This window comes from Amphibalanus amphitrite, unplaced genomic scaffold, assembly GCF_019059575.1.
Source record: "Amphibalanus amphitrite isolate SeventyFive unplaced genomic scaffold, NRLGWU_Aamphi_draft 000220F_arrow, whole genome shotgun sequence".
NCBI lineage: Eukaryota > Metazoa > Arthropoda > Thecostraca > Balanomorpha > Balanidae > Amphibalanus > Amphibalanus amphitrite.
The window spans coordinates 322558-336446 of NW_024881715.1; the positions used below are offsets into that span (position 1 = coordinate 322558).

At 48.6% G+C, this 13889-nt stretch overlaps 1 protein-coding gene across 6 annotated transcripts in view; it reads right to left on the reverse strand.

Annotated features, from left to right (window-relative positions):
- LOC122385473 (protein piccolo-like) overlaps positions 1–13889 on the reverse strand; it is a 159557-nt gene that overhangs the window by 88343 nt on the left and 57325 nt on the right. For 4 of the 6 annotated variants that reach the window (XM_043373790.1, XM_043373791.1, XM_043373794.1 and 1 more), the window contains 3 exons: positions 12741–12793; positions 3011–3172; positions 428–472 (listed from right to left, as the gene is read on the reverse strand). In XM_043373790.1, coding sequence (XP_043229725.1) covers positions 428–472; positions 3011–3172; positions 12741–12793 — 260 coding nt within the window. The remainder of the gene's footprint in view (positions 1–427; positions 473–3010; positions 3173–12740; positions 12794–13889) is intronic. The other 2 variants (XM_043373796.1, XM_043373792.1) reach the window with 1 other exon arrangement.

Genomic DNA, 13889 nt, shown 5'->3' on the forward strand with positions numbered 1-13889 from the left:
CAGTCATCCTCGCGCAATAACCATTAAACGCATGCACTGTGCACTGACGTGCACGATGGCGTGCACATTGCGTGCACACTGCGTACATCGCCCACGAAGAGCGCTGAGTTCATGCAAAAATGTCATCCGAGAGTTTCGGCGCAATCAGATGTTTCCAGCGAATCATGCTCAAATCACTGTGTGTGTGGGAGGAAAGGGATGCGAGCGCCATAGTGGAATGTCTCTGTTCGAGCAGCTTCACTGCGTACCGGCTTAAATCACTGCAGTTTTGGTGGTCCCATCAACCACAAATGTCACCCATCACCAAATTGTGATCACAAAACAACCTCCTTCCCTCCCTCCTCCACCACCAAATTGTGATCACAAAACCACCTCTCCCTCCCAGCAGGCTGACTTTCTGTCCACCAGACGGCACGCATCACTGTACCTGTGGGTATCTTCCGCCGGATGGAGACTGCAGCACGTTCAGACACTGAAAGCAGCGTGAAGAGGCCGCCATCAGCCGCCGGCAGACAGACATACAAACACAGACAGGCAGGCAGGCGGGCATATACACAAGTCAGCAGGCAGCTGTGAATGCATTATGATATTTACATAGTGAGCAGTAGCAGTGACAAGTCAGCAAACATAAAATATGGGAAACTGAAAGCATAATACGAAGACAATGATATAAGACAAAAATGAAGCGAAGATGAGGTGTTGCAATGCCAATGTTGGGACAGTGATCGACCCCAAACATGTCAGCAGGGTAGGTACGTCATGTGAGAAAGGTAGGTATTATCATGGATGAAGTAGTCCCTAGTTAGTTGGCAATCCATGGTAGGTACGAGTATTATGTTTAATTTCATGCTTGTTGATGAAATCAGGGGCATTTGGAAGTAATTGAGTCAATATCATCCGTTCATCTCAGGTCGTAGGATGACGTTTAGCCGCTTAGTGCAAACAGCCAAAGACTATCATGCCATTGAGATGGAAGAGAAGCTATTATACTGATCTACGATGCATGCACATGACAAAAGCTCCGTAATCTAGCTCAATCCATAACGACCGTAAAGAGAATGAAATTGGATTAATTAACCCTCATCATCATCAAGTCCAGCCTCTCGGACTTTCTCTAATTAGCGGTTAAATCTACATCACCGCATGCTCCAAGCGGGAGACGATGTCATTTAAACCCAGCCCGCATAAATCCTGGCCGACCTTTGGCGACCAGTCTGGAGCTTTTCAGCGCGACTTACCGGCCTTCTCTGGTCCTGCGGCCGCGCCGAGGGGTGAGACCATTTCAATTAGTCGGCTTTCGAAAACAGCAGCTCCCGGCGTCACGCCGAGAGCACCGTGGTGGTGATCAATGGTATACGGGCGGCGAAAGTGAGGGTAATCTACACCGGGGCAAGGTCGGGCGGTGCCGCCGCCGCGGCACGCATGGCCGGCCACGTGTGGTACACTATGGGCGTGGGAGAGGTGCTGAACGGGGCGGATATCGGCCGGGTCACAGCGCGCGGGTCGGTCAAACAGGAACGTCGTGTGCAACGGGGGCGGTGATTGGGCAAAAGCGGCTAATTTGGCGTGAAACGCACACGGGTGGGTTAGCGGAGTTGGTGCTCGTGAGGACAAGATAAGCACGACGGTGATTGTGAAAGCAGTGAACACTGCGAGCGTTTGCGTAAGCGTCATCAAAGCATATCTATGAGCCACGCAAAGTCTAAATTATCCACAGTCAGGCAACAGACCTAACCTTTCTGTCTCATAACATCGACCTTTGTTTCGCTCTCCTGTGCCTAAACCCAACCCCTATGCCCAAGCCCAACCACACCCATTTCTGCGTCCCAAGGTGTCATGTTTCTCGTAATGTTTGTCACGCTAGTGGACTTTGTCATGTTTGTCGCGATGTTTGTCACCCCGTGTCGACACTTAGTCATGTTTGTCGCGAGAGATGTCCCCCACCAATTGAATCAAGTGGGTCCCATTGTCGGTCACGCCCCTTGGAATGCAGCCAAGGCCGTGGATCTCGTACAACTAGCGCTCCCCAGAGGAGACAGGGTAGAAGCAGCATTCACTCATCACTGCACACACAACATACAGCTGCTGGGCCAGGGGAACAGAGTCAAGGGCGGCGAGCGGAGGGTAGGGGGCGGGCCGGGGGTGCTATGAATAGGCTCCCACCTGGAGCGTGTTAGTAACATCGACCCGGAGAGCTGCGCCCCTATACACCGTGTGACGAATACCCTGCTCGACCGGGCGCGCTGAATTGGACGAGGGTTGGAACCACAACACGGGCCGGCCCATCTGTTTACTGCCAGCGTGGTCAGGATTCTCAGTGGGAGGTCGCGTGCTCGTTCGCTCACTCACTCTCACTCTCACTCACTATGATCTCATTCATACCCATTCTAGTCTGAACTCTCTGTGGAGCTCTAAGGGCGGAGTTGGAAATATTGCTCTGGTATGATAATACTTTAAAGAACAATTCAGCGACATGCATTTCCAGGAAACCCATAAAAGTTCCAAAAGTTGGAATCGGAGAACATTTATATGAGGAAAGTAAGTCTGATGAGATCAGCGGAATTCTGAAAGTTTTTGGAGTTCTAATTAGATTTAGATAGAAGCTCCACCAAATCCTTTGGGCGGTCACCCAATAAAACAAGTCGAAAGAATAAAAAGAGCCGGAGCAACTGGAAACTTGATAAGGATACTTAGTAATGACTCTGGCTCTGCTGCGATATGAGATGTTCAATACCCATCATTGTCACTTGTCAGATAAGTATGCATCTAGACGGCGAAACAACCACCTATTAGTCGTCAAAGAGTCACCAGGTCAGGATGGTTGGCAGTCAGCGCATCAGCAATCAGTGGTCAGGTCTGTCTGTCAATCGTCATCAGCTCAGCAGGTTTGTCAGCCGTCAAGGGATCAGCAGAGACGTCATCAGCTCAGCAGCTCCGTCTGCCGTCATCAGGCGTCATCAGCCGTCATCAGCCGCCACCAGCCGTCATCAGCTCAGCTCATGTTACTCACCGAGGGAGAGGACGGAGCCGGTGCGGCTCTTGGCGGCCAGTTTGGCAGAGTCGCGCGAGTGCATGGAGCCCCGCGATCCGGCCGAGCCGGCTGACGAAGCCGTGCTGACCTCGCTAAGGGTTGGCGACACAGAGCGGGAGCCGGAGCCGGCTGGACGCAGACCTGACGGAGCGGCGGTCCCACACGTGAGCGGCGGACGGACACAGAGGGCGACCCAGGCGGCCCACAGAAAGCGGGGACACGGGGTCAACCCAAAGCGAGATTCTGTCCCATAGGGTGGTATGTTCCACAGAGCTTCCCAAGAGCAGCAATGGGGACTGCCCACAACCGACACATTCTCAACGACGACAGGACAGAGTCGAAGACAAAAACGTCCAGGTGGTAAGCGACGTTTCGAGGGGGTAATCTGTAAAAAAAAAAAGACAAAAAGACACAATGTCCAGTCCCGGATGGTCGCCTAGAAGCAAAGCAAACACACATTGATGGGGTGAGCTCTAGCCCTGTAGCACTGAGTCGTAATGTAAATTCCAGATCTAAAAGGTCGCATGGTACAAATATCGTTCAATATGACCAAAGAAAACAGCACAGATATTTTACGACATCGAATACCCACAGCCGCATAATCAATCACAAACCCACAAACCTACTGAGAATTTTTGGGCCAGAAGACAACCACAGACTCACTTATAAACGGTCACAGTGTGTCACAGACAACCAAAGCAGTCACATTGCATTACAGGGCGACCATGAACCACTCACGGGTGATAAAACCTTACCAACCTCTGCACGGTACTGCAAAAGTCACGGCCCAGCAAAATGGGCCGAATTGGTGGCACGGAGAGACCCACCCAGCGAGGACACGAGCCGATGACCCAAGCACTCGTAGATAGGACGTCCTGCGGAGGCGGGACCTCTATACACCTGTCAAGTTCTCGCCACGTGCCAGCGGTGGCACACACACAGCACACAGGTGACGGCCACGCGTTGTCAGGTGCGTTTGAACCCGACTCGGCCGGTCTCCGACGGCTACACCATATCGCTGCGCGCTCCACTGTGCCGAAACGCGACTGATGAATTCACCGCGAGGCGGCAAAGAGGCCGCGAGTTTAGGAAGAGGCGGGGCAAGTCGTTAAAATCGCCCCCTCACTGCACTGCACGATATCGCGCCGCGCCGCAATAGGGGGCCTCAAAGCGCCGGGACGAACAGTCAAACTGGCGAAATGATGAGCCCCACAGCTGCGATCGAGTGTGTCACGCCTGACACACGTGATCAACACAAAACAATTCGCGTCACTTCCTTCCAGAAATTGTCAACTATCACACACACTGCGTGGAACAAACTCAGGCCCGTCCACGGCCAGGTTCCATCTCTCCACATCCGCAGAGGAGCTCTTCTCAGCGCACAACACAGCGTCTCACTCCGTCCCTCTCACGCCCCAGTCCTCCCTCCGCACACGGCGCCGGCTGCGCCGCAAGTGCGCCATCACCCCGTCGCCGAAATGGAAAGCGAACGTCGCTCCACCGCCGCCGCCGGCGCCGCCGGCCGCGCGCGAGCGTTTGGTGCCGGTCCGAGGGGCGCACGAGCCTCGTCGCTGGCGACGACGGCGCGTCGGCCACGACGTGGGCCGAGCGATCGATGGCGGCCGGCCCCGGGCCCATCGACCCTGGTCACGGTGAGGCGACCCCCAGTCTGAAACACGCCGTAACTCACGGACCAGACTGTAAGGAACGTGACTGGGCTAGCTTGGAGGCTGACGGGCGACGTTGGGTTTCAAAGTGAGGCGTTCTTCAGGAAAATGTTTCTACGTTTGTCTCTGAAACGACTTCATAGTTCGAGACCCCGTAGAGTTGAAACAAAGGCGTCGACACGTACCACGCTGCTGAAAGCTGAAGGTTGTCTGAGCTTGGGAACGCCTGGTGACAGACGGGGATAAACTTGAAGGTCTCACTTGACCCCTGCTGAGTAGCATAGCAAACGAACTGAGATCTCTGCGATAAACATTCGTCAGCAGCGATTCAACAGGTAGGGTTTTGGCCTCCGGGAAATATCCAGAGAATTGATGGTGAAATAAGCAGCAGCACTTTTATCAAGAGCTGAATCTTTTTTAACCGTAGTGTAGCATCTTTCTAGCTCGCCAGATTCGTACGTAGCAAGGTGTGTAGCAATGGAAGCCGGAAGGCCATTCGCTTTCAACTGTGAAATTGTTGAAGTTGGGAAAAGAGCATCATCTAAATGCAAGCATGACAGCAAAAAAAAGATAATCAAACGATTAAATACCCTTTTACCTGCGAGTATAAGATAAAAAGTAATAAGCATTCGTCAATCGAATGGCTCGTATTGATATATTGTCGTATATATTGATATCGTATTGATAAGCCCATAACCCTGTTGACCAGTTACATACCGTCCTTACTGACCGCCAGCTGTCCCCAGAATAATCACCAATACCACACCAAGAGAAGCCCTCGTGTACACATATTGCATTATCGAAAGCCACATAATCCTCCCGATCAATAGGTGCATCAAGCCAGACCGGACAAGCAATTTACATGTCCGCTAGCAGCCGGTGAGCTGGACAGCATCATAGTTCGATTGTGGATCGATTCGCTGTTCGATTCCTGTGCTACTGGAGGAGGAACTGGGGGCACCAGCTGTGCTCTGACAGGTCACGACCAGCGCTGGAACGAGGCGCATACCAACAACGTCCGCCCCGCCCAAGCCCCGTCCCTCCCCACTCCGCGGAGCCGCCGCCCAGTCCGTCACCCTCGGGGCTAGAGATAAGGATGGCACACGCCCCCGTACATCATCCACCCACCTCTCCGACTGCCCTCACTTAGCACCGCAGATTGGGGTTCGGGAGGGTGCTCTTATCACCAAGCGGTTATGTCAGGAGCCGGAGCGAATGAGTGGATCTGGAGAGAGAAGAAAGGCTGACTAAACGTCAATGTATGGTGGGTATAGGGAGATGGCGTGGTAAATATGCTGATATGCGGTGATGATAGTTGATTTAGAGAGATGTGAGAATGTCATCTACCATGGTACGCAAGGCGTTGAAATATTCCTGCAGTCTGTGTCTGAGCCCAAACCATGTCATTTGGAGCGAAATAAGTACTCCTTTTAGCTTTTTACAACCGTACTAGCACCTCTCAGTCAACCGAAGTAATTTGGGCTTAGTTATCGCTGAGGCCATATTCTCCATTGATTTGTTTTCGATGACCACCGTCCACGGGCAATGCGGGCATTGATTAACGATAGAAACGGCCGCAGATTCCAACACTGTTCCAACGGTCAAGGCAAAATAAACACACCAATTACCTATCGACCGCATACCCCAGTGCGAGCAAACATGATCGAAGTCGGTGTGAACTGAAATATCGCCGCATGCCCTACGTAAAGTTCAGCCAATTGTTCCTGAAAGGCATGACGAAATGTTTCAAATGTCCAGTATTACGAAACCATTATGAAATTCACGCGCCAGCAGAGCAGCCTATCTTATCTTGATCTACATCAGAAATAACCCAGTGGAATAGCTTCAGCTCGCATGGCAACAACGTCCCTCACATCGACGCGGCGGTTCCGTCATGGATGAAGTAGTATGCCGTTCACCTGCCGGCCTCTGCGATAGTTCAGCCGGCTGGCGGTAGGTGGCAGCAGCGTATGAGCCGGTACCGGCCCGCTCCTCGCGAGCTCCATGCACTGTTCGACCGAGAACTAGCGACTGTGTACGACGCATTTTAGCACAAATCAGACATGTGCTTGGATCCGGAAAAATGGACCTGAGATCCGATCCCATGGATCCCGATCCGAGATCCATCCAGATCATAGATCCAACCCCTCAATTTTGTCGAGAGATCTACTGGGATCATAGATCTGACCCTTCAATTTTGTCGCTAGATCCACTCGGATCATAGATCTGGCTCCCCAATTTTGTCGTGAGATCCATTGGGATCATAGCTCATAGGTGCTCAAAATGTTAACAACTTTATTTCATAAGAAGTTATGAATACCAAAGTATGGTAAGAAACAAACAATCTTATACAAAGGCCATATTAGTAAAGGCATCCAGTTACATTATACAGAATACAAAATAAAGGAGGCTCATGATGGTCACAACTTGAGAGAATTGAGTGACATGAAGATTGTTCACAGTTCACATACCAACAGAAAAGTTTGCATTAACAATTAACATAGAGGTAAGTCAAAGTAATGACTAATGAACAATACATAACTAGGTACCTACCACATCACAATTCATGTTAGAATCTACAAAATGATATTGATAAGACAATCTTGCATTAGACAACTATGAGGCTTTCCAGTTTCCAGCTAACACAATTGATTGATAAACAATAAAAGATGATACTGACACATGTGGCTTGGTTAGGTAAAGGTATTTCAATCTATTGAAAGAAATATTTGATAAAATAAACTGAGATATAAACAAAAGTATAAAAATATTCAACAGCCTGCGGAAGCGATGGGAAGCGAAATATCAATTGTAGGGTAGCCTGGGGCAAGACGCCCCAGATAATTTATTTTGCTACATAACTTTTGTCCCACATCACCTGGAAGGCCAAATTTGTGCTCAATGCGTTCTTTGGACATTTTATTTTAAATTCCACCCCTCAAGTTCATTCACTTATGATCGAACTCCCAGCTAGGAAGTGATTTGTGAAGCAACTGCAAATGGGGCATTTTGCCCCAACCCCAGGGCAAAACGCCCCACGGCCTGGGGCAAGAAGCCCCATACTCTAGATTAAAGACTAAACATGCTAGTTGACTAAATCTTATTTGAGAGGCCCGTTAGACCTTGGGAGGCACGGCACTGAAGTTAGCACCTTCCATCCTGTCAGGTGTTCAGCTGTGACACTATTGTATGTACAGGTTTTTCACATGCCTCATAAGGCCAAATAATAAATTATTGCAATGCAAATGTTAACAAAATACTTCCTTTGCCATTACTTTGCTGAGAAAAGCACATAAAATTGCATAGAAACTTACTGTTCCCCAGTTACCGAACATTAGGAAGTGGGTATTCGGAACAACACATGAGGTAAAACGCCCCATGGGGCTTTTTGCCCCGCGGCCTACTGGGGCGTTTTACCCCATCACGTAGTTCGGTCAGAGAACAACGCCTTGCGCTCCAGCAAGACATAATTTAAAACGGACCAACCCATTATTATAAGCGTTAGACACTAGTTGTTCAAAATACATAAAAGTCGTTAACCTGATGTGGACCATAAAAGAACGCCATGATGCATAATCTGACTACAAAACATAAAAATCACTCCAAAAACAAATTTTTGGCTATATCTCCCTCAAGAGTTAATACAATTTCTTTCCAGTTTGCTCATATAATGATCATATAGTGCACGTTTTATAGAAGAGAGGATGTTTCCTCAGAACCTTACCAGTTCCGAGAAACATCGGTGAGGCGTTTTACCTCGGCGGGGCGACTTGCCCCGGTCTACCCTAATGGCCTTGGATATTTACCGTAAAATGATTATTCAGTATCTAAATAGAACTCGTGACGTCATTTCAAATAACAAATGAGCTAGGCGTTCTACCTTCGAGTATAATGAAAATAAATATAAAATCAAACCGGAAATTCAAAAGTCTCGAGTTATTTTTTTAAATAATGTTCATTTTTTTGCCTCACATAATTTTACGATACGATTTTTTGTGAATATCATCTTTGTAGCGTTGAATTTAATGACGTAAACGTAAGCTGAAACGGTATAACATGGCCCTGAGCGGTGTGCGCCTTGCATCTTTATTTTATTCACTTTTCAAAAGAATAACAATATCTGACGTCATTAGTTTAAAGGGCCTATTACGGGGAATCTTTTGAAATCATTGCGGTTTTGGTCAAATAAAGCTTTTTCATTGGTCAAACGATAATGACGTAATAAAACCATATTACCAAAACGTGAGCTATGAATTTCGTTTGTCTTTTTTGGGAGGCTCTCTCATAACGAAAGCACAGCATGGCACCACACGTGGCACGACGGCCTTGGCACGGTGCCAAAAGTAGGTAATCTGAAGAAGTTGATGCCATTTTTGAACTTGTAATTTTATTAGGAAAGTATTAGAGGTTGGTTGCTTTTCTTACTAAATCGAAATTGTGTTGCACTTACTAATAGCTCATACGAACATTCTGGATTGGGATTTCATACCTGGCAGAAGTGGATTGCTGGATTATTTTTAACAAAACTGACCTATTTGGCTCCCAGGTTTGATTTCCTAACATCTGTCTATAGGCGGCAGAACAGGGGGGGGGGTGGCACCAGGGTACAGTGCCCCCCATAGATTTTGGCATTTTAACATTAGCCGTACTGGCGTTGCATGGAAAGAATGGGACCAAAATGAAAATCTGCAGAGCCCTACTGCCACTGCATCTGTCTGTACTGTTTGTTCATTGAATTAAAGTGGCTGTAGCTTGTTGATAAGATTGTCATCAGTGCTGTCATGGAAAAGTTACAATTGGTCACAAAAAGTAGCAATATGCATGTTCTTGGTTTATTTTAAATGTAGTACAAATGTTGTTTATTTAAATTCAAATTTAATGATGATACCTAATGATTACAAGTGGTCTTAACCAATAACCATGTCCACAAGTGATAATTCTCAATTGTATTGCACTGTAAGGTGCACAATTATGTAGGATAAGGGTTTCATTGGCTACATGTTGTCGTGAGATCCATACAGATCATAGGTCCTCCACAAATTTTTGCCCGCTGGATCCACAGAGATCATAGATCCGACCCCTAAATTTTGTGGAGAGATCCATTCGGATCATAGATCCAACCCCTGAATTTTGTCGAGAGATCCACTCGGATCATAGATCCAACCCCTCTATTTTGTCGAGAGATCCACTGAGATCATAGATCCAGCTCTTGGATCCATGCACATGTCTGGCACAAATTCCCACCTAAGTGGCCAAATGGGTTCCACGACCACTGATTAGCCACTAAGTGACAAAACCCGGCTGGAGACGCCTTTTTACAAGCTCCTAAAGAACCGTGGGACAGACGGTCGGCTGCAGTCAAAAAACCCCATCGGTTCCTGCATGCAGTGGAGTCTGCAAATGCCTAACAATACCTGATCGTAAGCAGCTTACATTACCGATAAACGGACGGTGAAATCCCCTGTTCGTGGCAGGCAGTAGGTATGCTAATTCCGAACAGGTGTGTGCTGTTGAAATAAGCTTGGCATTGAAGATAACGTTCTATAAACAACGAACGTAAACATAAACCAACGGAAGTTCACTCCAAAGTCCAATCTCAAACGGAAATGTGCTGCCACAGGCTTACTAGCCGGCATGATCGAACATGTCTATTTGCACTTGTCCGAAATTAGGTCAATGCTGAGGAAGGGCGGTCGAACGGAGCGCGCACGCAAAATTCGTGACAGGTATAGTTATCGTGACATCCGGTGACACGTGCACGCCACGAATACGACGCGGCCAGCGGACACGTGATCAAAGACGTGGTTGCAGCTGGCGAGATAAGAGTGCTAGGCTAGAACAATTCCACCCCATGATCATTACAATGTCGAGTTTTTCCTTCAACCAAGGCCCACTATTTGTTCTCAATTTAAGTTCTGTACCGCAAAGCCGAGACCGATAGAAAAAGGTACCGTTGGTAGTAAAAATATCGCACCACTTCCTTTCTGACGTCATCCCGTCCAGCGATGACGCACGGCACCCGACTCTACGTCACCGTACGGTCCCAGGTGACCCACAACCGGCGCGTCGCCGCACACGCGCCGACATCGCTCAGCCTGGGAAAATAGTCGCCCGGTTTCCCGAAATCGCCGGTACGGGCTGCCATGAGCCGCCGTGGGCATGTAGAGTCTTCTGCCTCTATGTAGACGGAAGGTTTCATGAGTGTAGTGGGTTATCTTCACTGCCCGGGCATCTACAGCGTTGTTGATCCCAAGGGAGTTATAAAAGCGATGGACAGGAGGTGAGATGAGGAAACGGACGATTGATGGAGAACATCATGGAACATGGAGAGAACATGGAGAACATGGAGAACATGGAGTAGTAAAGTAATCTTGGAGAACATTGCTGAGGTAAAGCGGCGTGTTACGGAGAACACTGTCGGTCGGTCGTTTAGCGTGCTAATGTCCTCCTCATTCAGTGAAGACAATGGTCTATTGGGGTAGATAACGGCTTACGGATACCGGGTTATGGCCTGGAAGCTTGCTAACGTGGGATGGAATGTCCGCTAGTAATGGTAAAAACTGGATTGTGGGACCTGTGTAGAAAGGGAAGCTTACGACGAAGGCAAATAATGGGGTTAACAACACTCTTTTCGGGGGTAACGCATTAGGCTCTACAAAGTACTAGCCAGCACGATCGAATGTTACAAGTTGCCGTAGAAATGGACCCGACCATTGATTTACAACACCGATCACCTGTCGCCTCTAGCATCCGTCAATGTTTCTTCTAGCGTTCTTCAATGTTTCCTCTTGCACCCGCTGATGTTTTTTCGAGATGTGTCAGTAATCTTGATCATCGTGCAATCGTGCATGCACCAGAAGCAATGTTTTTATTCCTTGGACCGTGTCACTACATGAAAACACTATTAGCAATGATGCTCTTCAAAGCATCAACACGTTTCAGGCTATAGAGAGATGCAAATGCACACAACCATGGATAACAACGCGGAAACGAGCTCCGTTGCCTACATTAGCTCAGCAGCAGAACTACAGCTTTTGAAGCCAGCTCACACCAGCTCGACAGTCCATTTGTTATTCTGCAGCACGTAAAGCCCGACTTCACGACACCGCTGTTCATGGGTTCTCTATCAACCATGAAGCGGTTTCGATCGCTGATATAGCAGATCGGCCTCAGTCTGCAGTAAATTACACACGACAGAAAACAGGGGGATGCTTCATGCCAGCAGACTTATATGTAGTTAAGTCACTGTTGGATGGACGCCTGTAGAAATGCACAGTCATCTCAGTCACCTTTCAGTTAAGGTTTAACCCTTCCTACCTACGCCATGGTGACCAAATGACCTAGTGAATCACATCACGAATCAGTCGCAAACACAACCACAGAGGTCAGTCGCCGCTTGTCACTGATGCCAGGGTCACCAGATAGGGAGAACACATCAGAACAGCGTAAAAGACGGCAGAACAGCATAACAAACAACAACTATATGCAACTATTCACTCTCACAATCTCACAAACACCCGTCCCCAGGCACTCACCAACTCAACCCAATCCACAAAACATGTCACCAAAAACACCATATCCAGCATTCCAGCTCCCATGGTAACCAACCACACACCCAACGGCTTCTCATAAAGGTCCCGGCACGCCCTAGTCCCAGCGTTTATTACCCAAACATGGCTCCCGCCAGACCCCGCCAGATCAGACAATATTGACTGGAAATGCAGCAAACTGGATTGGAATATAGACCTTAGAATATAGAATATAGACAGCATAAAAGTGACGAAACACTCCACAAGCCAGCCACAATCACTGGAGATAACTGTACCTATGCATAAGCGGACAGACAGAGACAAATCACAATCCCTAAGCGCATCAAACCAGCAGGCCTCGAGTCTGAGCCTGGCTTTTGGGCGTGGTCTGGGTTGTGGACTCCCCGACCCTTCAACCGACACTTCGGCCTGGTCAGCGGGCAGCATTGGACGGCCCACACCAGTCCCACAGGCCTTCATGGAGGCAAGCCGATGACGGCACAGGGTACTTACTCGTCCTGCTGCCGGTCAAAGTGTGGGTCGATCCCGTCCTCGAGTTGCGACCGCTGCAACGAAAGGGCAATGCAGGTCAGAGTGGGGTCACGTGAGGTCGGGTGGTGTCTGGGTCGGGTCATGTTGAGAATGTTAACGCCTTACTTGAGGTGAATGTCCAGTACCTAACAAACCGTTGGAGTAGATAATGTAATGTCAGGCGGGCAAGTGTCCTACCACACCAGGCCAGCCAAGAAAAATTATTCCTCATTATTAACGGTCAAGATTCATGATCATATTCATGTCGAACAATAACTATCACTAGCATATGCCCAAACACTGGCACTATCCCCTCGTCACCCAGACCGTCAACATGACTGGGTGACTGTGTGTCAATACAGACATTGCACGAGTCGGTCTGGGTCAGGGGGCACACGACCGACCTCGGCCGGCCAGTCATGTCATTCATCACAGAGCTGCCGTTGCAGAACAAAAACTCCCCGGACCACCGTCCACCGCAGCCGACCGGCGGTCATAACAACCAATAATCGATATGCTGCCCCGACTGCAGCCGATAATGGGTCAGGGGATCGGAGGTCGGGTCAAAACAACATCAAATCAGCGCTCTCCGTGATATCGGGGAGCCGCGAGAGGGTTGTGAGAACTGAGACACGCTTAGGCGGCTGTCGGGGCGTAATACGGTAAGTTTGAAATTAAGAGATTTTCTTGCATGACAAGGCCAGTTTGAATGGTACAAATAAACGCAATGCAATTAAAGCAATAAGCGTTTCTGACTGAACCGTGTTCTTTGTCCATCGTTATCGCATTTGCACCCAGTTATATTAGAGTTGCATTGGCACGATTGAGGTCTAAGCAGCCAACAACAAACCTTAACTGTCAATTGCCATTGAAAAAAAATCACAAGTACAGTGATTATTCAATTCTTGCGCCTTTAACAACGCTTTTAGCAATACCCTTAGACGTCATCAACCATCACTATGCAATTATACAGCAGCTATACGAGAACTCTTCTCTGAAGCAGCCGCGCTATCACGCCACCAACAGCCCTCTCAGCTGGAAAACTATCACAAGCCGAACTAATCGCCGATTAACGCCTCCACAGTAGGTCAAATATCGCCCTGATGGTCCTCTTTCCGCTCCCCTTGCGCT